The following is a 27,227-nucleotide window of genomic DNA, read 5'->3' on the forward strand; positions in this document are numbered from 1 at the left end:
GCATTCTCATTGAATTCTCATGATTAAGTAGATCATGCCCATTAGGCAGTTAAAACTAAAGCGCCCAAAGTGAACTTACTGGCCAAAGACCACAGAGCCTAACAGAGATCGAGGCTGGATCCTCAACCCAGATTTCTAGCTCTGGGCCCATGGTTTTCCAAAGACAGCATGCCTACAGTAGCAGGCACGCCTTTGTCTACAGCAGGAACTGAAAAATAACTATTCTGGGCTAAAATGTATACTCTGGCCTAATTTGCAATTTGATACTGTTTCTGTGTCCTTTACTGTGGTACTTTGAATCTCAAGCAACATTCTATATTAGCTTCCTTAGGCTGTTGTAACAAAGTAACACAAACTGGGTGACTGGGAACAATAGAAATGTATTGTCTCACAGCTTTGGAGGCTGAAATTCCAAGATCCAGAAGTCAGCAGTGCTGTGCTCCCTCGGAAACCTGGAGGGAAGGCTCCTTCTTTGCCTCTCCCAGCTCCCGGTGTCCCCAGATGTTCGCTGGCTTGTGGCATCATTGCAGCCTGCACATTGTGTCTCCCTGTGTCTTCACACGGTCTTCCCTCTGTGCGTGCCTGTCCTGTTTCTAGATTTCCTTTTTCCACGAGGACGCCAGTCATGCTGGATTGGAACCCACCCCAATGACCTCATTTTAACCTGATTACCTCTGTAAAGAAGACCCTGTTTCCAAGTAGGTCACATTCTGAGGGACTGGGATTGGGACTTCAATATCTCTTGTTTAGGGGACTGAATGAGCCTTTCCTGTCACACTCCCTGTACTTCTGACACAAAGTCTGTGGCTTTTTTTACACCAAGCAATTCTCTGAGACACCAGCTGGATGTCCTACAATTCAATTCAATTCTGACACCAACTAGAGTTAGTGTAGACCCTACAGGTTAAGGACACAGTCCCATGAGACTGCTTCTCCTTCAGATGCCAATTATAAGTACTAGTTGTCTTCTGTACTTCTGACCTACTGGCTACAAATTGGGGTTCCTGTGACCTCCTCCTTGGACTTAATAATTTGCTAGAATTCTTGCAGAATTCAGGGAAACACTTGGGTTTACTGGCTTTTATAATAAATAGCAAAATGAAGAGGTATATAGGGCGAGGTCAGGAAGGGTCCAGGGAGCAAGAGTTTTTGTCTTCATAGAGTTGGGGATACACCACTTTCCGAACATATGGATGTGTTCACCAATGTACAGCCTCTCCTAACCCCCTACTTTTGGGATTTTTATGGTGGCTTCACCTTGTTGGTAGACGTGATCGGTCATTAACTCAACCTCCAGTCCCTCTCCCCTTCCAGGAAGAAGGGGGTTTGGGCTCAAAGTTCCAAGCTTCTAAAGTTTCATCTTTCTGATGACCCCACCCACTCCCTTCCAGGATCTCCCCAGGCATTACCTCCTCAGAACAAAAGATGTTCCTATCACCCAGGAAATACCAAGGGATTTTTGGAGCTCTGTGTCAGCAACCAGGGTCAAAGATCAAATATGTGAACAAAAGGTGCTGGTAGCACTCTCTTATCACTTAAAAAATGACAAGGGTTCTAGGAGCTGTGCCAGAAACTGAGGGCATAGATGAAATATATATTTTCTATTAATTCACAGGACACAATTCAGCTCATAACATTCTCTTTCCAAGAGCAGACTCCAGGTGCTGTATTTATGCCAGTATAGCTGGGGAGGTCCAGGAAAGTCACATTTTCCAGGAAGGATGCCTTCTGTAAACTTTGCATGATTCAAAACTTTGTATTCCAAGATTCGTTTTCCCCCCTAGGAATGAATGTAAAGTAGGTGATGAAATGCACTCGCACAGCTCATAAATCTATGACTGTCTTACCCCATTTTTGCTTTTGGTGCTGCTTTGTATCTGCAGCATTATCTCTACCCACGGGTACTCTCCTAAATTGACAGCACTACCTGTTGAGGAGGTGATTCAGTCCTCTTCGTGGTGTTTTATCACATCCAGTATTTACTCCAAAGGTATTGATTTGGGGGTGTGTTTTTCAGCCCTAGCATCTCTACTTTGTAAATGTTTGAATGATGTTGTTATAGCTTTTTTAAGTGGTTTGTAATGAGAGTGAACGACAAAATAACAGCTTAATGGGCACAGAAAGCTGTTGCTAGAGTCCAAAGGACGTTAACAACAGTGTGATTTGTTGGGGTGCCTGGGTGGCTCAGTCGGTAAGCATCCGACTTTGGCTGGGGTCATGATATCGTGGTTCTTGAGTTCGAGCCTCACGTTGGGCTCTGTGCTGACAACTCAGAGCCTGGAGCCTGTTTCTGATTGTGTGCCTCCCTCTCCCTCTGCTCCTACCCCACTCACACTCTGTCTTCTCTTAAAAACAAATAAATGTTAAAAAAATTAAAAACAAAAAACAAAAAAAACGACAGTGTGATTTGCTCAGCAAGGACACCGGTGGTCATTTGTTTTCCCCGCTACAGTGGCGCCGCCTTGTGGCAGTAGCATAAACACTTTTTAATCCATTCCATCTCCGTGGCTTTGAAGTTGTTCAATACCTAAGGAATAGAATTGTTTTCTTTTCCTGGTGTTTGTGTGATTTCCAGTGTATACACAGAGTGTCAGTTTGTTAACATTTTTGTGGCACTACATCAAAGTCGCATAAGTCGGGGCGCCTGGGTGGCGCAGTCGGTTAAGCGTCCGACTTCAGCCAGGTCACGATCTCGCGGTCCGTGAGTTCGAGCCCCGCGTCAGGCTCTGGGCTGATGGCTCAGAGCCTGGAGCCTGTTTCCGATTCTGTGTCTCCCTCTCTCTCTGTCCCTCCCCTGTTCATGCTCTGTCTCTCTCTGTCCCAAAAATAAATAAACGTTGAAAAAAAAATTTTCAAAGTCGCATAAGTCATATCTGCGTATAATGCATACTACAGAAAGACTGGAACTTGGCAGCGTGGCTCATGCCCTAGCCAAAACATAAAAGCTTTCTTGTCCCTGTCACTCCTGTTTGGGGTCCTGTAGGAGCCAGGGGATGCAATTCTCAGAGAGCAGCTGGGCCTAAGCATAGAAGCCCATCAATAAGGAGCAGGTGACGCTGCCACAGCTGGGTAATTTGTCTCTTTGCTCTTCTGCAGCCTATTTGGTGATGATGTATTTGTCCCAGAGAATAGATGATGGCAGGTTTGTTCATATTTTACACTTATGAACCTGCCTGTTCCTCTCCTCCTGGCTCTGCCCATCTGTCTTTGTCCCTGGCTCCTCTCATTTCATTTCACAGATTGGGCAGCAGGCCTTGGCCATGAGTTATGAAGGTGGATTCTGTGAGGGCAGCTTTGGGAAGGGAGGGAGGGAGAAGAGATGGGTCAGCTCCCTGGAGAGAAGGGATGGATGGACAGGTTCAGGAGAAAGAGATGTCACAGACTCAGTAGTGAGTGGGAAGGGACCTGAGAGAGGAAGGGGAGGGAGAGATCCTGGGGCAGAAGACAATGATGCTGGGGAGGCCTGCTCACAGAAGATGGCTTGGAATGCTGGGTCCAACCCCAATAATTAAGTTGGGCCTAGTGTAAAACCTAATTGTGGTAGCCATCCTCCCAGGTGGCCCCCGTGACTCATGTTGGTATTCACACCCTTGTGAAGCCCCCTCCCACACTGATCAGGACCAACGTGTATAACCAATGGGACGTGCAGAAATGATAAGTGTGATTTCCAAGGCCAGGTCATGAAAGTCCTTGGAGATTCCACTTTACTCTCTCTTGGATCACTTGCTCTGGGGTAATCCCACTGCTATGTGGTAAAGACACCCAAGAAGTGCCTGGAAAAGTCCATGGGGCAAGGAACTGAGGTCCCAAGCCAACACAGAGCAATCACTTGTCAGGCGTGTGAGCAATCTACCTTGGAAGTAGATCCAACAGCCCCAGTCAAGCCTTCAGATGACCACAGCCCAAGCTGACATCTTTTTTATTTTTAATTTGTTTGTTTATTTATTTAATCTCTACAGCCAACATGGGGCTCGCACTCATAACCTCATGATCAAGAGTTGCATGCTCTAGTGACTGAGTCAGCCAGGAGCCCCCCAAAGCGGACATTTTGACTGCAGCATTGTGGGAGACCCTGAGCCAGAACCAGTCCAGCTGACCACTCACTCCTGAATTTCTGACCTGTTTGGACATGTGAGATGATAATTGTTTATTGTTCCAAGTTGCTAGATTTTGAGGGTAATTTATTCCACAGTAATTGGAAACGGTCTAATTCCTTATTTGTAGAACTGTCATTCAGCATCTCTCTGGTTTGCCGCTCAGAATGCACAGTCGTGGGACAGGGACCCGTTCATGACAGGTGCTCAGTTAACCAGCATTGCATGTTACTGAGTGTCACAAAGAGAACCCCTGTGCCTTACTTATTCAAGCAGGGTAAATGGAGTTAGTTAAGCAAGGAGAAGGTTCTGGGATGGAGTAGGTATGTATTGTGAGGAGAGGGATAGGGCCACAATTAGAATGATCAAATCTCCTGGTTTCCCTGGGACAGAGGGGTTTTCTGAATGGAGGACTTTTGGTGCTAAAACTGGGAAAGTCTAGGGGAAGCTGAAATGAGTTGGTCACCCTAGCTGGGGTTGGGATGGGGTTAGGGTTTCAAAGCTGCACTTCCAGTAAGCTGCCACACTGTGGTTCATATGACATGGGAAGGGAGATCTGTCTGACCAGGAGAGATGGTCAGGGGTGGGAGCTTGCTCCTGGAGCTGCCTGGTTTCATCCTCTTGCCCCACTTAAGTGGAGGGAGATGGGAAAACCCTCTTACAAGTGTCAGACCAGTGTAAGGAGGCTGCAGGTCAGCCCTCCCTTCTTCTCCTCAGCAGAGGGGACCAGAAACATCTAGAATTTGGTGAAGATTCTCACCCTAGACCAGGAGGGCCAGCCCCTTTCTGTCCATGGGTCCTGGCTTCCTGTGGTTTCATTACCAAACGCCTTCTACCACACAGCCAAAAAAAATCAGTGACCGGTCACCAAGGCTGCCTGCTCCATTGTTAGAGAGGTATTTCCTTGTACTGACTGAGGAGCTGCTACCAAATAACCTCCACCCTTTGATTGTATTTGATTCTGCTTGCTTTTTTTTTTTTTTTTTTTTTTTTTTTTTTTTAATTTTAGAGAGGGGAGAGGGGCAGAGGGAGAGGGAGAGAATCTCAAGCAGGATCCACGCTTAGCAAGGAGCCTGATGCAAGGCTCGATTCATGATCACAAGATCACGACCTGAGCCGAAATCAAGAGTCAATTGCTCAACTGAGTGAGCCACCCAGGCACCCCATGTGCTAAAATTTCTAACCTGTTTCTTCATGGCAGCCTTTTCACATACTATGCAACATTGCTTTCTCTGCCTCAGGTTCCCTTTGCCCTGCTCCCTTCTCCTGGCAAACCCTCTCTGTGTATTGTTTCAAGCTTAGGTCCAAAGTCAGGCCTCCTGGGAGGTCCGATGGAGCCAGTCGCCTCCGCCTCTCCAGGTCTGCCACACTCAGAGTCTAAGGGAAGGGCAGCTCTATGGCATGACACCAGTGACATCTCCATCTACCCATCTGGGCTTGTCCTGAGTGGCTGTGACTGGGGAGCCTCTGATCACACCAACTTCCAGAAGGGGGAGCTTATTCCCTGTTAGTCCCTCTGATAACCCCAAGGAGCCACTGGGCCCAGATGTGTCTCCAACACCTCTCTTTGTTCTTCTTTGTTAACACTAAGAGCAGGCCTCAGGCTCACAGTGTTCTGCCTTAGCTACAAGGCAGTGGCTGCAGTATTATTTCCACTGTATTTATTTGGATGATTCTGCCTGTTTATGAACAATTGATCCAGGTTTTCCATTTATCATGAGGATATGGCTTCCTTTTTACCTATCTATCTATCTATCTATCTATCTATCTATCTATCTATCTATATTTTAGAGAGAGAGAGCACGTACAAGTGGGGGAGAGGAGCAGAGGAAGAGAGAGAGAGAATCTTAAGCAGGCTCCACACTCAGCGCAGAGCCTGCCGAAGGGCTCAATCATACTGGGATCATGACCTGAGCCAAAATCAAGAGTCAGATGTTCAACCAACTGAGCCACCCAGGTGCCCCTATCGTTTCCTTTTTAAAATAAGCTACACATATAATACATGTTAAGTTAGAAAACACAGGGGGGTGGGGCGCCTGGGTGGCGCAGTCGGTTAAGCGTCCGACTTCAGCCAGGTCACGATCTCGCACTCTGTGAGTTCGAGCCCCGCGTCGGGCTCTGGGCTGATGGCTTGGAGCCTGGAGCCTGTTTCCGATTCTGTGTCTCCCTCTCTCTCTGCCCCTCCCCCGTTCATGCTCTGTCTCTCTCTGTCCCCAAAATAAATAAATGTTGAAAAAAAAATAAAAAAGAAAAAAAAAGAAAACACAGGGGGAAAAAATCATAGTGCAAGACTCATTTTCTTATAGAAGTCATTACTGACCCTCAAGTCTATATGGGACCTCCCTTTTTCTCTTCCCCACACATTGTAAGTCCTTACAGCTCCTTGTACTTCTTCATAGTCTGTATTGCAATTGACAAAAATACTTTTGTGTGTATTTTTCACTTATTCAGTAAATATTTAATGTATCATGCAAGAGAAATGAGAGGAGAGCAGCTTAAGGCATCTGCCGTAAAGGGGCTCAAAGTCAGTGCTGATTTGATTTTGTCTCTCCTACCAGATCTCAAGTCCCAAAAGGGCTGGGGGCTTGTTGTCCTGTCTACCTTTAGTGTTTCAGAGCTTAGCACAGCCAATAGCCAGGTAGACGTAGTATTTGCTGAATGATTAACAAAATTAATGCCTGCCCTCCACTCCCCCTTGCCAAGAACACCAGGAGGGAGACACTGGTCTGCAGCCAGTGGGTGGATATTCTTTGAGGAGGTGTACATGCAAACATCCATGTCCCTTTCGGCCCCTGGACCCCTCGTGGGGTCTGCAGGCTCTCCCCTCCTGCTGAGGTCTGTGACCTGGGGGATTGTGGACCGAGAAGGGATTAGTTTGGAAAGCAGGCAAAAGAGCTGGGCAGGGCCAGAAGAGGGCATGGGGCCCCAGAATGTCTAGGCAGAGATGGTAAAATGGGATGAAAATAGAAAAGGAGATGGAGAGAAAATATACCTATGGCCTAGAGCCTTTTCCAACTGTCTGCAATTGTTGGGGTTTGCTCCTTTGATAAATGTGCTAAATACAGCCTGTGGATCCCTCCTCCCCAGAAAAACGCACAATTTCAGGGGGCCTTCTGACCCTCTGCCACTAGTCCTTGAGTGCCCAATTAAGAATCCCTAGTATCAGAAAAAGATTGCATGCTCCTGGATAGGAAGAACAAATATTGTTAAAATGTCAATACTACCCAAAGCAATCTACATATTCAATGCAACACGTATCAAAATAACACCACCATTCTTCACAGAGCTAGAACAAACAATCCTAAAATTTGTGTGGAACCAGAAAAGACCCCAAATAGCCAAAGCAATCTTGAAAAAGAAAATCAAAGCAGGAGGCATCACAATCCAGGACTTCAAGCTGTATTACAAAGTTGTAATCATCAAGACAGTGCAGAACTGGCACAAAAACAGACATTCAGATCAATGGAACAGAATAGAAAACCCAGAAATGGACCCACAAATGGATGACTAACTAATCTTTGACAAAGCAGGAAAGAATATCCAATGGAATAAAGACAGTCTCTTCAGCAAGTGGTGCTGGGAAAACTGGACAGCAGTGTGCAGAAAAATGAACCTGGACCACTTTCTTACACCATACACAAAAATAAACTCAAAATGGATGAAAGACCTAAACGTAAGACAGGAAACCATCAAAATCCTCGAGGAGAAAAGCAGGCAAAAACCTCTTTGATCTTCTTACTCAACCTCTTCTTACTCAATATGTCTCCAGAGGCAAGGGAAACAAAAGCAAAAATGAACTATTGGGACCTCGTCAAAATAAAAAGCTTCTGCACAGTGAAGGAAACAATCAGCAAAACTAAAAGGCAACCTACAGAATGGGAGAAGACATTTGCAAACAACATATCAGATAAAGGGTTATAGTATCCAAAATCTATAAAGAACTTATCAAACTCCACACCCAAAAAACAAATAATCTAGTGAAGAAATGGGCAAAAGACATGAATAGACACTTCTCCAAAGAAGACATCCAGATGGCCCACTGACACATGAAAAAATGCTCAACATCACTCAGCATCAGGGAAATACAAATCAAAACCACAATGAGATACCACCTCACACCTGTCAGAATGGCTAACCTTAACAACTCAGGCAACAACAGATGTTGGCGAGGATGTGGAGAAAGGGGATCTCTTTTACAGTGTTGGTGGGAATGCAAGCTGGTGCAGCCACTCTGGAAAACAGTATGGAAGTTCCTCAAAAAATTAAAAAATTAAAAATAGAACTATCCTACAATGCAGCAATTGCATAAATACTAGGTATTTATCCAAGGGATACAGGTATGCTGTTTCGAAGGGACACATGCACCCCAATGTTTATAGCAGCACTATCAACAATAGCCAAAGTATGGAAAGAGCCCAAATGTCCATCAACAGATGAGTGGATAAAGAAGATGTGGTATACATATACAATGGAGTATTACTCAGCAATCAATAAGAATGAAATTTGCCATTTGCTGCTATGTGGATGGAACTAGAGGGTATTATGCTAAGCGAAATTAGTAGGAGAAAGAAAAATATCATATGACTTCATTCATATGAGGACTTTAAGATACAAAACAGACGAACATAAGGGAAGGGAAGCAAAAATAATATAAAAACAGGGAGGGGGACAAAACATAAGAGACTTTTTTTTTTTTAACGTTTATTCATTTTTGAAAGACAGAGAGAGAGAGAGAGTGTGTGTGTGTGAATGCGGAAGGGGCAGAGAGAGAGGGAGACACAGAATTCGAAGCAGGCTCCAGGCTCCAAGCTGTCAGCACGGAGCCCGATGCAGGGCTCGAACTCACAGACTGCAAGATCATAACCTGAGCCGGAGTCGGCCGCCCAACCGACTGAGCCACCCAGGCACCCCAAGAAACTCTTAAATATGGAGAACAAACAGAGGGTTGCCAAAGGGGTTGTGAGATGGGGGATGGGCTAAATGGGTAAGGGGCATTAAGGAATCTACTGAAATCATTGTTGCACTATGTGATAACTAACTTGAATATAAATTTTAAAAAAACAAAAACAAGAATCCCTAGTGCCATTGTTCCATGCTCCCATTTTACCGAGGTGGACACTGAGGCCCAGAGTGGGCAAAGGCCTTGGTCAAGGTCACAGAGCAAGTCAATACCAGAGCTGCAGGAGTTCTGAAAACAAAAGTCTGACTTCAGCTCTAACTCTGTGGAGTTGGGGGACGCCCGGCGGAAACGCCCACCTGGCTGCTTGCAGAAGGAAGCGGTCTACGCGGTGGGGCGGGGCTTACTCACGCCCCGCCCCGTCGCCGGTTTCGGGGCGGGGGCTTCCTTCAACCTGCGCCGCTCCAACATGGCTCCGCGGCTGTGCAGCATCTCTGCGGCGACGCGACGGTTGATGGGACGCCCGAAGCCCCGAGCAGGGGACCTTGCGGCTGCCGCGCGGTGAGAGCCGGGGCAGGGATGGGGGAGCGCTTCGCGCGCGCGGGGAGTGCTGGGGAGGGGACCAGGGTCTTGGTCAGAGGAATGGACAGACTCCGGCTTGGAATCTATATGGGTTAGAGGCGGGAGCAAGATCTAGGCCTAGGGAAGAGCTCTCAGCAAAGAATGGGGGAAATGGTAAAGGTAGGCGCAGGGTCTTTGTCCTAATGGATACCTGGCTCTGGGCACAGGATGAAAGATGGGGTGAATGAGAGGGAGAGGGACATGCCCTGGGCCCTGGAGAGTGGGAGCCGGGCAGAGGGCAGGAGTGGCTTCTTTTCTAGGCCTTTGAGATGATTGTGAAATAACACCTACTGGGGCCTTCTAGGAGAGGCAGCTCCTCCCTCGGAAGTTCTGGGGGGAAGAGATACGGATAGCAATAGGGGACCCCCAAGGGCCATGGCTACACAGACCCTTTGCTCCCCAATCCTGAACAGTACAGGTGGGGCAAAGGAGGCCTGGGAAGGGATGGGAGTTGCCCAAGGTCACTCCCTCTGGTGTCCGGAGGTGGCATTGGGTCCGGACCCAGGTCTCCTGACAGTGCTCTTTGCACCACAACTGGTGGCCTCCTGGGAGAGGCAGTTCTCTCAGCCTGGGCTTTTGTTTGGGCCCTGCTCTGGACTGAGGCAGGGCTTGGCCTCCTTGAACAGCCCTGGGCGGCCCCTCCCTCCTGCGTCTCCAGCGGCCTGTACTTTCCCCATCCCCTCATCACCCTCTATACACACTTGCTTGTCTGCCCGACTAGCCTGTCATGTCATTTTTCTGTTAATCCAGCCCCTAGCACAGGGCTCAGGACAGTGTGTGCTCAAGAACATATTGCTACAGAAGTGAAGACACCTGTCTCCCCACCTCTGTGCGGAAAAGAAGCAGGGGGCCCTCCTCTCCAGCAGCCTAGGCTTGAAGCTTCAGAGTTCTGTGAGACCTTGCCATGAGATCTTAGAGCACTGTGCACTGTGGCTCATGGGTCGTTGGGAAAGAGGAGCTGAGTGTGTTCCCCCCACCCTGTCTGCCCAATAATTGGGGAGAAAGCTGGTATCATGGAAAGAGCCTGGAGTTTAGCGCCAGCATATCTAACTCAGCCTTTCTTAGTGGGGTGAGTCGTTTGGCCTCTTGAAGTCTCAGATTCCTCATCTGCAAAAGGGGTGATAAAATAGTCTGTATCTCATAGAGCTGTTGAGGGTGAAAAAGGCCATGTATGTGAGGCTTCTAGCCCCTGGTAAACATGCAACAGATATTGCCCTTGTTCTGACAGTTTCTGCACGAACTCCTCATAATATCAGGGCTGAAAAGGCCTTGGGGAGATCATTTTCTGTGAGCTCCTTGTTTTCCAGATGAGGAAATCGAGGCTGGGATTGGGACCTCACTTCCCCAGGGTACCAGAATCGGTAGGTGGTAGAGCCATTTGTGTGGCAAATATCCAGAGACCACAAAAGGAGCGTGGGACATAAGGCAGCCTGCTGCTCCTCACTTACTCACTTGACTTGGGCACTAGAACCTCTGTGAACCTCGGTTTCCTTCTCTGTAAAGTGGTGATGATGATCTGCTGGGCGTTTTTGCAGGCTTGCTGTGAAGGCTCTTGGACTAATGCTTCCCACGTCGCTCAGGGACTGCTTTACAGTTACTTATGCCTTTTAGATACCTGGGAACATCCCCTCCTGTTGACCTTTAGGCCACCCCATATCTCTCTGGAGTCACTAGAGGGACAGGTAGCAGCCTTTCTGACCTCCGAGGTTTGGGGACTGCTGGGATGGAGATAAGAGTGTGGGCTTTAAAGTCAGATGGATGTGGGTTGGAATCCTCTCGGCCATTAACCATCCCTGAGCTTCATTTTTCTCAAATACATGTCATGCAGATTAGCACATAGTAATTGCTCAATAAACAGCAGTTGTTACTACTGCTGTACCAGTAATCCTGTTAACAGAACTTTAGTTCTCTTATTTTTATTACTGTTATTATTATGCTTTATTTAAGTAAGCTCTACACTCAATATGGGGCACTTGAACTCACTATCCCAAGATCAAGAGTCACATGCTCTACTGACTGAGCCAGCCAGGTGCTCCAGAACTTCAGTTCTTTTATTTATTTATTTATTTATTTATTTATTTATTTATTTATCTAATGTTTATTTATTTTTGAGAAAGAGAGCATGTGCACGCAAGTGGGGGAGAGGCAGAGAGAGTGGGAGACAGAGGATCTGAATCAGGCTCTGCGCTGACAGCAGAGAGCCTTACATGAGGCTCGGTCTCACAAACTGTGAGATCGTGATCTAAGCTGAAGTTGGCCGCTTAACCGACTAAGTCACCCAGGCACCCCCAGAACTTCAGTTCTTTTAGCTCTTATGTATGTCTTCTAAACATACACCTCTGGAATAATCAAGCAGATACATGGTCCTTTCTAAAGTCAGCCAACTCTGGGGTGCCTGGGTGGCTCAGGCGGTTGAGTGTACAACTTCGGCTCAGGTCATGATCTTGTGGTTCTGGAGTTCGAGCCATGCGTCAGGCTTCGTGCTGACAGCTCAGAGCCTAGAGCCTGCCTCGGATTCTGTGTGTGTCTTTCTGTCCCTCCCCTGCTTGCATGTGCGCTCTCTCTCACTCTCTCTCTCTCTCAAAAATAAACATTAATAAATTAAATAAATAAATAAATACATAAATAAATAAAATCAGCCAACTCAAAACACAAGAGTGTTTCAGAGTGTGTATAGAGCTGAGAACATTCTGGAGCAATTTCATTTTGCAGGGTCTCGGATTGTTGATCACTATTGAGAGTGCAAATGTGACATCTACCGAAAAGTTCTCATCTGAGACAAATATTTGTTGAGCAACTCCCAAGCCAAAAGCACTGTGCTTTGTACCCTGGGGGGGATGGGAGGACATTAGTGGCTTCCAGTGTGGCTGGGGAGATAAGACATACTTCTATGAAAAGGATGAAAGGGCCCATGGAGAAATAAGAGAGGTGTTTTTATGGAAGGGGCTAAAACGGGTCCATCCGGACAGATCTTTCCTGCAGAGTATACAAAGCTGCGTTGTGTTTTTCTAGGCCTAAGAGGCATTCTTAATATAGTTTAGATACCAAAATCTTTGGCATTTCTGAGATTACATTGGCCGGGGGGGGGGGGGGGGGGGGGAGGGGGGAGGGAAAGAAATTAGGACTGTTCTAGAGCACTGATCCTTAAAGTTGAGCAGTCCCCTGGTGGGCTTGTTAAAACCCAGATTGCTAGGCCCACCCCCAGAGTTTTTGCTGCTGTATGTCTAGGATGGGCCCTGAGAATTTCTCAGATGACATTATTAGTGGTGGGTTTCAGAACCACTGGGATAGGGAATCTTGGATCTGTGGAAAGCTTGGCAAAGTACATGAGAGCTAGAATTCCAAGTGGAGACATCCAGCCTTTGTTTTGTACACAGTGGGGAGCCACAGAAGACTTTAGAGCAGAACAATAGCATCATCCAAATGGTGCTTTACAAAGATGGATGGGCAGATTAGGAAAAGTGGGGAAAGAGTGGGAGCTGGGAGATGAGTTAGGAAGTTTGGTAGGAACAGTGATGTTAGTTGCACTATCTTGTCAGGCCCTTTCTCTAAAAGATCCATCCTAAGGCCCCTATTTTACAGATGAGGAATATAAAGCTCAAAGAGATGAAGCTGAGCTGAGATTAGAACCTGGATTCATCCAGAACCTGTGCTCTTAAGCACTAATTCTGCTGGTGGTGGTGGGGAGGGAAAGGGACCCTGAGCCCTGTGTCCACACTCTGAACCACCCTTCCTTTAATTTATTTCCTTCCAACTTTCATCATCTTCAAGCGGCTCTGTCTTAGTGTCCCCTCACTCCTTCATTTGTTTCCCAGACACAGACTGAGCACGTGCCAGGTGCCCAGCACCATTCCAGGCAGTGGGAATACAAGGGACAGATAAGATCCCTGTCCATCTGGGGCTGCTTCTACTGGAGCAGACAACAAACAAGGCATATAATAAGGGGGAAAAAAGTATAATGGGATAGAAGGAGCTACAGAAACAGCAGGGTGAGAGGGGTCGGGGAGTTCAGGGGCAGGAGAATGTTATGATTTCACTGAGAAAATGAAATTTGAATTCTTGAAAATGTGAACCTATGGACACTGGCTTGGAGTTCAGACCCTGTCCTGGGATCTTGGACAGGTCCCATCTTGGGTTTTGCCTGAGAAAAGATCTTTAGAGATAGGTTGCTTTAGCCTGCTCATTTGACACACGGGGAAACTGAGGTCCATAGGCATAAAAGATGAGAGAGTTGTGGGAAGAGATGGGAGCCCATCAGAGCTCCTGGATTCCCCTGCCATTCCCCTGGAGTGAAGAGCATTCTAGCCCCCAGGCTCTGTCTCCAAGGGCTGACCTCCTGGCTGTTTATCTTGGTCAGTACTGATGTTAATAAATTACTCAAAGCCCAGTCCTGGAGCAAAGGTCTTGGTTGACAGTGAGTAGGAGCCATTGTTTTCCCTGCCACCACCCCTTCCAAGGGAAGCATCCCCTCTATATTCAAATCAAAGGTCGGATCTCTCTGCCAGTGGCTTTGTTGAAACACCTGGTTCTTCACAGTATCTGCCTGATGCTCCCCAAGTCAGTGCTCAAACTGGAGGTGGGAGCCAACTTTGGAGGAAAGAGTTCTGGGTTTCGTCTTGCCTCAGCTCTGCCCCTGATTTACCATATGACCTTGGGCAAGTTCCTTAACCCCCTGACTATTTTCACATCTCAAAAATGGGGACCCTAATAGTATCAACCCTATGTCAACATTACGTAGATGCAGCAGGATCATGCTTCTGACAAGTTGATCACAGATCCCTGACACAGACGATGTCCTCAGCTAAAGTATCTATAGCGAAGCTATATTCTGGTCCCCAAATTTCATAGAACCACACTGCCCATCTGATGATAATTGTCTTTTTTTTTTTTTAACGTTTATTTATTTTGAGAGTGCACGCACAAGCAGGGGGGGGTGGGGCGCAGAGAGAGGGAGAGAGATCTGAATCAGGCTCCACTCTCAGCGCAGAACTGAACATGGGGCTCCATCTCACAACCATGAGATGAGATCATGACCTGAGCTGAAATCAAGAGTTGGGCACTCAACCGACTGAGCTACCCAGGCGCCCCGATGATAATCATCTTTTTTGTTCTTTGTTAATGAAACAAATACATGCACAATGACAGAAAGCCTGTGAATTCAGAAACACTTTAAACAATTTTATTTTTTTAGCTTTCCAAAAAGCTTTAGTGAGTAAAGAAAAATTTAAGCATCTTCTCCCCTCTCCCACGTAAGCAGTATTTGGTTTGGGACAAATCCTCATTCATCTTTCTCTGTGTTCATATAAATGGTTTACTACTTTAAGATGCTTTTTTAATTTCATCAGTCTCAGTGGCTGCTCCATATTTTGGAAAAAAATAATACTTTGATTTGCCAAGACATTTATTCTAGCCACAGAAAAAGATCGAAAAAGTACACTTGCTGGCACTTAAGGGCCAGGCTCTCTGGCTAGAAATCATCCAACATGAGAATTGCTTTTCAGGCCTGACTACAAGTTGTACCACTGCTATTAAGCAAAAAGATTTATAGCCTCTGGCCACCTTAAAAAAAAAAAAAAAAAAAAAAAGCCCGCCCCTGCTGGGACCTTGTGTGGGAAGTATAGTTAGGGTAGGGCAGGACCAGGTGGCAGGTCCCCTGCTCTGAACAGAGTACTTCATTCCTTTGTTCATTTTTCAAGGCACCTTAGCCAAGCACACTGGGTGGATAATGTCAATTAAATGTTGCCTGGATGAATGAATGAGTCTTGCCTTGCAATGCCTTTTTACCCTATCTGCTGTTATCTGCCAAATCAGCCCTGGAGATTCAGAGATTGGTCAGATCACCTCCTCTGGAGGGTTTGCCCAGACTGCCAGAGGCTTGCTCACCTAGGCTCTCCCAGATACCTCTGGCTATAATTATGTTCCAAAGCCTGTTTTTTCCAGTGGACTGTGACTTCTTCAAGGACAAAGCTTATTTTTCTTTGGCTCTCCATTTATGGGGACTGGGAAGAGACACAGGCCAAGTGTAGTTTGGGCACTGGGGACCACAATGAGTGTAACCTTCTGTCAGAGGGGACAGAAATTGCCAAGAAAGCACTGAGTAAAAGAGCCTGGTATGTTCAGGGAGGAGCACATCTGGAGAGTGGAGTACACGGGTTGGAGGGAGGGGACAGCAAGGAAGGCTGGTAAGATACATTGCACTGTCAGGTTTTGGACATCAGGCAAGGTGGTTTTAGGGTTGATCTTCTTGGCAAGAGGCTGCAGATGTGTGCCCCAAGGAACCTCTTGGAAAGGGAAAAGTGGAGGGAGGGAGGAGAGAGGTGGGAGATGGGGCTCTTCCCCTCGCCTCCTGAGGCCTTGCAAAACTTTAAGAAGCAAAGTGGGTAGCCATGACCTCTGTAAAAGGGACCAGGTCTGCTCAGCTGACTCCAGTGACATTTTAAACTCTGGGTCTGCCACTGGATTCTTTGGCTCCATTCCTAGAAATATGGGTTCCTCAGGACATCTGAGGGATGGGGGAACAGGATATCGGAGCCGATGGAAAAGCCAGGGCTCCCCCCCCCCCCCGCTTGTCCCCCTGAACTCCTCTGTCCTGCAGCTTCTATTCCAAGGACAATGAAGGTAGCTGGTTCCGCTCCCTCTTTGTGCACAAGGTGGATCCCCGGAAGGATGCCCACTCCACCCTGCTGTCCAAGAAGGAAACAAGCAACCTCTACAAGATCCAGTGTGAGTGGCTGCTGAGCCAGCCCGCCAGCCCTCCTGGGGCCTCTGGGGGCCCACAAGGCTTCAGCTGGGACAGGAGAGGGGCTGGGACATCCTGAGCTATCCTGGGAGCCCTGGCCCTGTGGGACGTCCCCCCACCCCAGTTCCCCACAGACACACACACACCCTGCTTCACCTTCCATTTTCTGTCCTCTGTTGCAGTTCACAATGTGAAGCCTGAGTGTCTGGATGCCTACAACAGCCTGACGTGAGCATCCTCCTCCATCTGCTCATCCCTCCCTGCTTGGGTTGGAGACTCCATCCCAGCCCCATTCTCCCTGCAGAGATCTAGGAGATGTAGATGTCAGAGCCAGAAGTCCTAAAAATATATTGTCCAGCCTCTGCATCTTAGAGATGGGGGCACTCAGGCTCAGCCCTGAGGGCCTGAGTTGGAACCCTTATCTCAGGGACCCTGGTGGCTGATGTGAGCCCTCCTCCCTCTCTCTGTCCCCCTCCCCTCCACCCCAGGGAAGCTGTGCTGCCCAAGCTGCACCTGGATGAGGACTACCCCTGCTCACTCGTGGGCAACTGGAACACATGGTACGGGGAGCAGGACCAGGCAGGTGAGGTGCCCACCTCCCCAGTGCTACTGCTGCCCAGCCCGGATCTCTGACACCTGTCATGCCTAGCCACCTTCCACACCCTCCACGGTGGCACCCAGAGGGATCTTTCATAATGCAGTCCTCCTCAGCTCACTCTACTGCTTAGACACCTGTTGTGGCTCCTGTCTGCCCTCAGCGTGGCCCACGAGGCTCTGTGAGCCTTTCTCTGCCACATCCTCTTTGCTTTGCTTCCTGTGCTCTCCCACTCAGGACTTCTTGCAGTTCTCCAGACTGACCATTTCACCCTCCACTTCCAGACTCTTGTTCCTGCTGTTTCTTCTGCTGGAAACATCCTTTTTCCCTTGCCCGCTTTACCTGGCTCACCCCTCTGCTCAACCTTTGTTTTGGTGTAGACCTCACCTCCTCCTAGAAGCCTTCCCTGATCCTCTCCACCTAAGCAGGGTCAGGCACCTCCCCTGACTTCCCTCTTCACAGCCCCAATCGTGCACCCCATATTGTGCTTGCTTGTTTCCCCATATAGGTGGTGAGTTCTGGGATGGAGGGGTCCCTGTCTGTCTTTACTACTGAATCCCCTATATGTAGCACATACTTATGGAATTCACAGAGGCTCTTGTCTGAGCTGGTTCCTTATAGCCTCCCGGAGGTCCCCATAGCATGCACTATCCCTCCCCCAGAGATCCACCCTGCCCTCGGCACCAGCTGCTAGGCTGGCACACATAAATTTGACTCACAGCATCTCATTCACTCAAAGGGTCCCTGGTATTTAGACTGCACTGTCAGGGCAGTAGCCACTAACCACATGTAGCTATTTAAATTTAAATTAGTTAAAATTAGGGGCACCTGGGTGGCTCAGTTGGTTAAGTATCTGACTTCAGCTCGGGTCATGATCTCGCAGTTCGTGGGTTCAAGCCCCATATCAGACTCTGTGCTGACAGCTCAGAGCCTGGAGCCTGCTTTAGATTCTGTGTCTGTGTCTCCGTCTCTCTCTGCCCCTCCCCCACTTGTGCCCCTTCCTTGGCTTGTAGATGCATCACCCCAGTCTCTGCCTCCATTACCACATAGCATTCTCCCTGTGTACCTCCGTCTTCACATGGTGCCCTTTTTGTGTCTCTTTGTCTCTCAAAAATGAATAAACATTAAATTTTTTTTAATTAGTTAAAATTAAAGAAAAGGAAAAATTCAGTTCCTCAGTCACACTAGCCACCTTTCAAGTGTCCACTGATAGACCCATGTGGCTCGTGGCTACTGTGTTAGCACACCCATAAGACATTTCTATTGTAGCAAAAAGTCCTTTGGACATGCTGATTTAGACTCTGTATAGCACAGGGAGCTCTTCTGCAACAGTCCTGATAAAGGGTCTTCTAAGTGTCCCTTGAACACTCCTAGTAATGGGGAACTCACTCCGGAATAAGCAAACCTATCTCATCCTTCCACAGCCCTGATAATTGCATGTGTCTAAAAAAAAAAAAAATCAGTGTCTTACAGACAGATTCCCTTGATCATGTATTCTGTTTCTGTAACAGACATTGACACATTGCTAGGTGGATAAGAGAAGAGCAAACTGTCTTGAGCTTTAGCCCCTACCATTTTCCCATATTAGGTACAACTTAATCAGCTCTAGCTATAGTCCTTGGATTCTCTTAATTATTTGCTAGTTGGGAAATGAACTTTGAGGGATGGGTTCCTAACTTTTAAAGCATGTCCTAAATTTTGTGTATCTTGAGGTGTCATCCCTTGTGTAGAATCAGCTAGGGAGCAGAGACCCCCACCCCACCCCAAGCCATCCCCTAGAAGTAGGGCTCAAGAATCTACATTTTAATGGACGTAGAAGAACCGTTGATCTATCTCCTAGAGGGAGCACTGCAATTGTTAGAAAACTGTCTTTTCGTGGGCCTAGGATTCCTTTCCTGTAACTTTTCCCTATTGGTCCCCAGTATGATGTTTATCCCTCTTCTACTGGCAGCATTCCTGAGCTTGGTAGACTTCCATCCATATAGTATTTTTGCTGTTTCCCTTGGGAAAGAGGCCTTTAAACTCTCAGGTCAGACCATTTTGCAGATAGGAGAATCAAGGTATACAGATGGGGTCAGAAGGCAGGTAAGGGATAGGCTGGGGATGGGAAGGAACAAAAGTCTGTGTTTCCAAACCACTGGTCAGCCAACTGCCCTCAGCTCTAGTCTCCCTTTGGAGACCTTCCTCTCTCGACCTCAGCCATGCTCCCAAGGGTGACAAGACTGTTTCCTTTTTTCTCTTCCACCTTTATTATTGGAAGGTGTAGTAGTTTCCTACGGCTGCCATAACAAAGTGCCAACTACTAGGTGGCTTAAGACAACAAATTTATTCTCTCAAGTTCTGGAGCCCAGAGGTCTGAAATCTAGGTGTTGGCAGGGCCGCGCTCTCTTTAAAGGCTTTTCTTGCCTTTTCCACCTTCTGGTTTTTGCTGGAAATCCTTGGCTTTCCTTGGCTTGTAGATGCATCACCCCAGTCTCTGCCTCCGTTACCACATAGCATTCTCCCCGTGTACCTCCGTCTTCACATGGTGCCCTTTTTGTGTCTGTGTCCAAGTCTCCCTCTTCATATGAGGACACCAGTGTTTGAATTTAGGTCCCACCAATATGACAGCATCTTAGCTTGATTATATCTACAAAGACCCTATTTCCAAATAAGGTCCTATTTTGAGGTTCTGGGTAGGCATAAACATAAGGGGCAGGGGAATACTATTTGACCCAGCAGAGGGGCTATGATAGAAAATTCAAACAGTACACAAGAGTTTTCAATAAAAAGCAAGCTTCCCTCCTGCCCATAATACCCGGGCCTCAATTCTCTGCCTCAGGGGCATCTTCTGTCACAATCTCTTGGGTCTCCACTGAGAGATGGTATAAAGACCAGCATCTCTGGATATGTCTCCCCACCCCTAAACACATGTGCTAGCATACTGTGCATGCTGTTCTGTTCCTTGGTTTCTTTCTTTTTTTTTTTTTAATTCACTAAGAATGTTCCATCTCAGCCCATCAGGCCTACTCTCCCTTTTTGTCCATCCTGTCCCTCACAGGCCTGGTGTGCTGTTGCACCTTGGGTACAAGGACACACCTAATCCTCTTGTGCTATTTAAGGAAGATTGGGTGGAAACATTATTCCCATTTTCAAGATGAGGATGTCAAGGGCTGGGGGGGGGGGTCAAAGGCCACCTGGCAGACCTGGAGTTCAAACCTCCAGGGCTTGTGTCTGGGGAAATCCCCTGTCTAGCACTGTCCCTTACTAAGGCAAAGGGAACTCAGCTGGAGACTGCCCCATCTCATACACACTTAGCCAACCTTAGGGTAAGCAGGGCAGGGTCCCAGCAGCCCCCTGACCTGTACCTCCTATTTTCCTCACCCCCCAACAGTACACCTGTGGCGATTCTCAGGTGGCTACCCAGCCCTCATGGACTGCATGAACAAACTCAAAAACAACAAGGTATGTCGGCATCTGTTCCACAAACCTCTCTGGAATATTGGCTCTGGATCAGCCCTGTGCTGGGGGCTGCTACCACTACCCCATGAGATACACCACCAGGGTGGGGGGCTCTTCGTGGCTGCCATGCCCAGACTGCCACACCCACAGGAGTACCTGGAGTTCCGAAAGGAGCGGAGCCAGATGCTGCTGTCCAGGAGAAACCAGATGCTCCTTGAATTCAGCTTCTGGAATGAGCCACAGCCCAGAGCAGGCCCCAACATCTATGAGCTGAGGACATACAAACTCAAGGTGCCTCCTCCCAACCAGATCCCTGCCTGCCTCCCACCTTCCCTGCTGTGGTGGTGCTTTACAGATACACCAACGTGGGTGGGTCCTGTGCCCCAGCACCCAGACTGGGGCTTCTGGCCTCTCCCTCCCTGTGGGTTCAGAATAGAGGTATGTACACACGTGTGCACACATGCACACCCAGGTGCAAGTCAGGACCCTTGAATGAGGCCAAGTGGCCCCTGGGGTTGGGGAGACATAACAGTTTCCCCCCTCTACCCAGCCGTGACATTTGGAATCTGAGATGGGGCTCATTTCCACTCTTTCCCCTGGTTCTCTTTCAGCCAGGAACCATGATTGAGTGGGGGAACAACTGGTGAGTGGCAGTGCCTGGGGTTGGGGGGACCTTGCCCACCTATCCTGCTTAGTTCCCTGGCATCCCACCTTTCCCAGGGCCATATGTCAGGGAACCCGGCATCCTCTGCTCCTTGTGGATCCAGGAGAAGGATCCAACCAGGATGTGAACCCTCTTCTAGCAGAATACCCAGCCCACGGCTGTACCTCTGTCACCCCCTTCCCTGATCATCTCTGAGAACTGGGGGGTCCTACCTCAGGCTCCTCCCTTGAGGTGTGGCTAAGAAATCAGCCTGGTGACACCTCATAGGGCCCTTTGCACTCGCCCTGGCCCCTGCTCCACACTCTTCTGCTGTCCCTAGGGCGCGGGCCATCAAGTACCGGCAAGAGAACCAGGAGGCAGTGGGCGGCTTCTTCTCGCAGATAGGCGAGCTCTACGTTGTGCACCATCTCTGGGGTAGGCTGGGAACCCTCCAGGGGCCCTCTGCTTGTCCGGTTTCTCTATTGTCACTCTATATAGACAACGCAAATATATTAGTGCCCTTTTGAGCTTATGGTCCAGCAGAGGGGGACACCACCTCAGACATAAACTAACACAAAAACATCATTTTGGGTTATTACAAATAATGAAGACGCAGGGAAAAATGATGAAACAAACGGGAATGACTTGGATAGACAAAGAAGGCCTCTCTGAGGAGGTAAAATGTTAGCTCTGCTAAAGGATGAGAAGGAGCCAGCTTGTGAATTGCCAGGGAAAGGCATTCTAAGTAGAGGGAACAACATGTGCAAAGGCCCTGTGGTGGAGAAAACGCCTTCAGGGTTTTGAAGAGTGCAGAGGAGGCCAGTGTGGAGATAGGGATGGGTGTGAGGAGATAGGGACAGACTAGATCAGGCTGGGCCTTGCAGGTTGTGGAGACAAGTGGGATTTATTCTAAATGCAGTGGGAGGCTGCTGCAGGATTTTAAGTACATGACCTGATTTGTATTCCACTATGATTGCTCTGGTTGCCATGTGCTTTGCTGGAGAGAGTTTGTAGGGGAACAAGAGAGGCAGTGGGGCATCAGGAGATGGTTATACTAGTTCAGGCGGATGGGTTCAGGAGGATGGTGGCCTGGCCTAATGTGGTGGCAGTGAGGATGCTGAAAAGGCCACAGATTCATTAGTCTGGAGGTGAGGCAGTGGGCTTTGTGGATGAATTGTCTGTGTGGGGCGAGGCAGGGAGAGAACTCCAGATTCCTGCTTCAGCAGCTACCTGTGTGTCTCTTACTGAGACCCTAGGAAGGGCAGGTTGAGGGAGTCAAAAGTGTAATCTTGGCCCTTGGAAATGTTGCCTTTAAGGTGCTGTCACATCCAAATGGAGACACAAGTGGGCACCAGATATATGGCTCTGGAGCCCGAGGGAGAGTTCTGGGCTGGAAATAGAAAGGTGGATGTTGTCAACAAATGTACAATTGGATGAGATCGTCAGAGCAGACAGTGTGTGGTAACAGTCTGAGGCACTGGGGAGAGACAGCAGGACAGGGTTTGGGGCAATGGGAAGAGGGCTCTGTGCTAGGTATAGAACCAGATCCTCTATGCCCACGGAATGAGCCAATGCCTTTCCTACAGCCTATAAAGACCTACAGTCTCGGGAGGAGACTCGAAATGCTGCCTGGAGGAAGAGGGGCTGGGACCAAAATGTCTACTACACAGGTGAGTGCTTCTGCTGGGGCATCAGCCTAGCCCTTGGAGGTCATTTGCCAAGAGCCCAATCTGAGGATAGAATCCCCTCAGCAAGGAAATCAAGCCTCACTTGATTACCTCTCGTGCTGGGAAGCTTTTAAGACAGTGAGTAGGTTTCGATCTTGGTGGCACACTCCATGTGATTTAGGCAGTGGGTCTAGGTGAGTGCCTCAGGGGACGAAAACACTGGTGGTCCCAATGCACTGTGGCCTCAGGCATGGTTCTTCACACTGAGGGCTCATCTGTAAGATGGTGATGGTGCCTCCCTTGGAGGGCTGGATGGAAGATTCTAGGAGCTAATTTCTGGAAAGTGCTTCCAGACTGGCACAGAGGAAGTGCAAATTTTTTGAGCAAATTTTTTATTCTCCATGTTTGCTAACTTGCGGGGACCCCAGAGAACCACGTGAAGTCAGCAAGTGTTGATTGTGTGCCAGGGACTGCAGTGGGTGGCTGGCTGGGGGACACAGAATGAATAGAAGAAGCCTGTCCCTCCCCTTGAGCTTACAGTTAAGGATCTACACTTACCAGCTGGTGTGGGGGAAAATGCATCTCCTGAAGAAATTAGCAGGAGCCTCATTCTTGAAAGTGTGGTGCTGAATGACAGTATCAGTATCTCCTGGAAGCTTGTTAAAAATGCCAAATCTCAACCCCCACCCCCAGCTGCTGAATCAGAATCTGCACTTTAACAAGAACTGGAGGTAATTGGTAAAGTTTGAACAATTCTGAGCAAGAGGAGTCTGACCTCCTGGGTGACCTTGTGCTGACGTATGGACTGCAGCCTCCCCATCTGTAAAATGAATCTGTTGAACCAAATCAGTGTTTTGCAAACGTTAGCCACTTGAGGACACCCTCATAGCTTTTATCCTCCTTGTATACTATGGCAATAATTATTTTCTTGATAATGAAAAAAAAGTTTTTTTTAATGTTTATTTCTGAGAGAGAGAAACACAGAGCATAAGCAGGGAAGGGGCAGAGAGAGAGAGGGAGATACAGGCTCCAGGCTCTGAGCTGTCAGCACAGCACAGAGCCTGACGTGGGACTCGAACCCACAAACCATGAGATCAAGACCTGAGTTGAAGTCAGACACTTAACTGACTGAGCCACCCAGGTGCCCTTGATATTTTTCTTTAAATCCCCCTACTTCTACACCTAGCTTTTGTTCTAAGCAATATCTGCAAAATCACTTTTTGCTTATTCTCTCACCTATACAGGAACATAAATATATAATTATGAAACTTTAAGAATGTTGCATCTCACCACCACCCAAGTCCCCTCTTATCCCACAATTGGGTGCTCTCTGTTCTAGGAAGGCAGTGGGGCTTTCCCTGTCTCAGCATCCTAGGCCGCCTCCTCCTTTTTTTAAAATTTAATTTATTTTTTAATTTTTTTTATGTTTTTATTTATTTGAGAGACAGAGAGAGACAGAGCATGAGCAGGGGAGGAGCAGAGAGAGAGGGAGACAGAATCCGAAGCAGGCTCCAGGCTCTGAGCTGTCAGCACAGAGCCCGACAAGGGGCTCAAACCCTCGGACTGTGAGATAGTGACCTGAGCTGAAGTCGGACGCCTAACCGACTGAACCACCCAGGCGCCCCCTCCTCCTCCTTCAAAGTCCAGTTTTGGGGGTTGGTTTGCCTCTGCCCCCTCTGTGACCTCTGTTTCTCTCTCCGCAGTCCCACTGGTGCGACACATGGAGTCTCGGATCATGATCCCTTTGAAGATCTCGCCTCTCCAGTGATGCTGCTGCTGCCTCTGCCTCCTTCCCCTTCTCCCTCAGGGCAGCCAATGGACAGAGGAGATCACAGTCCTGCTGTCTTGGTTTTCTTTCGGATGTGGGATGACTCTGGGGGTTCATGCTCAGCTCAGACAAAGGGGAAGCTGAAGGATGACAGGGTTCTGAGGACTTGCAGCTCTGCCCAGGCCCTTCCCACCTTCCCTGCCCACCCCTTCCCCTGTGCTGGAAGCAGTTTTTAGTTTCTCTGATGAAAAACAGCAACCTTTTATGTATTCTCACATTGCCCCCTAAGATTCCTCATCTCAAGGCCACCAGTCCCTAGTTATCACCATGGAAGCCCTCAGTTTAGCTTTACTTACACAAAAGGTAGTGTGTCCAGTGGTTAGAGGTGGGGTGGGGAGGAAGGAAGTCAGACCAGGCCTCGTTGTCTGGAATTCCCTGGTCTCCACTGGGCCACCCACTTGCTGGATAGTCTGAGCCAAGTCCCTCTTGTCAGGGAAAAGCCTAAAACTGCCTCAAGAAGTAAAGGGGAAAACCCTAAAGTTACCAAATTCAGCGTGAGATCCTACATATTCCATTGAGAAAGGCTGGGAAAAGGGATGGAGCTGGGAAAGATCTGGGTCACAGAATGGAACATGAACTTAGAAGGTAGAACATAGAATTCAGACCTTGGATTTGAACTGCAGAATTTGGAATACAGAATCGGGAAGATAGAACAGAGGTTACAGAAGACCACCTGGGAAGGGGTTCCCAGTACAAGACAGAAAGAGGCTCATCTCTTTCTCCCTACATAATGAGATGGAGAACTTGACTGTGTAGCTCCAGCACTGCTGTGTAGGGAGAGTCTCCTCCCCTTTTTCACTCCTGCAGGCTAAGGAGAGGGCCAGGGCCTGTATTTCCCTCACCCTGCAATTCCTTTTCTCTCTTCATATTCTATTAGCCCAACCCTCATTCTACTGGGCCACTGGGTATGTGGAGTGGGGTCAGGGACTTCAGTGATCCCCACACCTCATCAACCTCTAGGTAGCTTGATTCTGTCTCCCTTTCAGGAAAACTTATGCTGGAGTCACTGATGGAACCAATTAAAAATTTACTATAAACCGTGGTGTGTGTGTGTGTGTGTGTGTGTGTGTGTGTGTGTGTGTGTGTGTGTGTGTGTTTGTGTGTTTCATCTGCAAGGAACTTTGGCAGGTGCTAGGGGCAGGGCCATTTTCCTAGTTCCATCTGGCTGATTTACGCGCCCGCCCCCCCCCCCCCCAACTCTGTTACCTGAGCTATACTCAGGAAGGGCCTCTGCACCCTCCCAAACCCCCATGGCAGAAGGGACAGCCCTTTATAACTAGGCACTCAGGACATTAGTGTTTCTACCTCTGGATGAGGAGGATTTACACCAAAAGCCCTTAACCCTGTCCTTAGAATTCATACCAGGGGGCAGAAAACACTTGATACTGTCAAATGCTGCATGAGAGTTGTGACTGCCCTAGACAAACCAGGCCTAAAATGAGGAAGCTACTGATGCACCCTTGGGGAAAAAAGTGTCAGAGAATGAATGCCGTCCCTGGCTTGCAGCCCTCACTAGTATGGGATGTTTGGGTGAATGTGACAGTGGTTAAGAATCCAGGTCATGAAGGCATATCCGCAGTTTCACATCTTGGCACTACCACGCTATCGCGTTATCTTGGACCTACCACGAACTCATTCACTCAACTAGTCGGAAGCAGAGCACGCACCAGTTGGGGGCCGTTGCTTTAGGCTCTGGGCAAAGAGTAAACAGGGCACCTAAGACTCTGCCCTTGCAGCATCAGTTTCCCGGTTTTGGAGGACAGCGGGAGGGTGTTGCTGACCCTTCCTAACAAACACAGGTCTCAAGGCCGCTTGCTTGCGCGCAGCCCAGGAGCTACTTCCGCCGGGAGCCGGCGGCCGGCCAGGGCCTCAGCGCTTCGCTTCCGGCCTCCGCGCCTCGCTTCCGGCAGACCGCTCTTTCCTTCCGTTTCTCTATGGTGCCTGGGAAGCCCTCTCTCCGCCGCCGGAAGTGGCTCACTGGCCGCGACAGGTTCGGGGCTGCACGCGGTGAGGACTGGAGCGGGACAGAGGGGCTGGTAGGAGGGGCGGGGCAGGGCGCTCCGGGACCGAGGTGCGGACTTCCCGGAGGGCGTCCCCAGGCTGGAGTCCGACCCGAGTTCTGCGTGCTCACTCTTCGGGGTCCCCAGCCGCTCGGCGCCGCGCGCTCAGTCTCTTCAGGTGAAAATGTTGGCAGCAGCAGCTTCGGGCCCCACTATGCAGCTCTAGGTGACGACGACGTTGTCGATGTCTATGGTGGTGGTGATAACAACTCACATTTATTGGGTGCTTACGTGTGCCTGGGTCTCTTTACTGTGTAGCCAAGTCAGGATTTCTCACATTTCAGCCTTTCGCGTCCCACCTTTTTGGGTTTTGCCCAATTTACCTTTAAGACTGTTTGCTAAGGTTTTTAATCGAGTCACTTTTTACTTCGCAAAGGTAAATTGGTTTTAGGAGAAAATTTCGATGGTCTCCCATAAACGGAGACTTGGCAGTATGCAGAAAGTAATGATAAAAATTAATATAATTAACATGAAAACAGACTAATTCTGGCTAGATTGCATTGTCTAAAGCTCTGAGACAGAATCCTTTTGCTAAGAAAGGAATATTGATGTTCACAGATGCTAAAGACAAATTAGGAAAATGAGATGTTCTCCTTGAAGCAATCGGAAGTTTCTAAAAAGAATTGAAAAGGGATTGACCTC

At 48.4% G+C, this 27,227-nt stretch overlaps 2 protein-coding genes and 1 long non-coding RNA gene across 6 annotated transcripts in view; 2 read left to right on the forward strand and 1 right to left on the reverse strand.

Annotated features, from left to right (window-relative positions):
• Positions 1-1,573: 1,573 nt before the first annotated feature.
• On the reverse strand, positions 1,574-9,506 carry LOC147575411 (uncharacterized). Its single transcript, XR_015242367.1, has 2 exons — positions 9,351-9,506; positions 1,574-1,780 (listed from the first exon to the last, which is right to left on the reverse strand). It is a non-coding gene; the product is annotated as an uncharacterized LOC147575411 (long non-coding RNA).
• On the forward strand, positions 9,395-25,562 carry NIPSNAP1 (nipsnap homolog 1). The gene is made up of 10 exons (XM_025933393.2): positions 9,395-9,552; positions 16,208-16,335; positions 16,534-16,579; positions 16,840-16,934; positions 20,320-20,390; positions 20,538-20,678; positions 20,999-21,030; positions 21,371-21,465; positions 22,617-22,700; positions 24,401-25,562. The coding sequence occupies exons 1-10, from the start codon at positions 9,461-9,463 to the stop codon at positions 24,463-24,465; spliced, it is 849 nt and encodes a 282-aa protein (XP_025789178.1). The 5' UTR covers positions 9,395-9,460; the 3' UTR covers positions 24,466-25,562.
• An 855-nt stretch (positions 25,563-26,417) lies between these two features.
• Positions 26,418-27,227, forward strand: part of THOC5 (THO complex subunit 5) — a 31,587-nt gene continuing 30,777 nt past the window's right edge. For 2 of the 4 annotated variants that reach the window (XM_086682129.1, XM_025933301.2), the window contains exon 1: positions 26,539-26,703. The gene's annotated coding sequence lies outside the window, so the exon portion shown is untranslated. The other 2 variants (XM_086682130.1, XM_086682131.1) reach the window with 2 other exon arrangements.

Source organism: Puma concolor, chromosome D3 (genome assembly GCF_028749965.1).
Source record: "Puma concolor isolate L17-30 chromosome D3, mPumCon1.1.hap2, whole genome shotgun sequence".
In the NCBI taxonomy this organism is placed as follows: Eukaryota; Metazoa; Chordata; class Mammalia; order Carnivora; family Felidae; genus Puma; species Puma concolor.

Excerpts from the sequence above, each read along its gene's own strand:
- NIPSNAP1 (XM_025933393.2), top strand. The coding sequence starts at position 9,461 with ATGGCTCCGCGGCTGTGCAGCATCTCTGCGGCGACGCGACGGTTGATG. Across the intron at positions 16,935-20,319 it reads CGGGGAGCAGGACCAGGCAG|TACACCTGTGGCGATTCTCA; the intron begins GTGAGGTGCCCA and ends ACCCCCCAACAG. Across the intron at positions 20,391-20,537 it reads ACAAACTCAAAAACAACAAG|GAGTACCTGGAGTTCCGAAA; the intron begins GTATGTCGGCAT and ends CCACACCCACAG.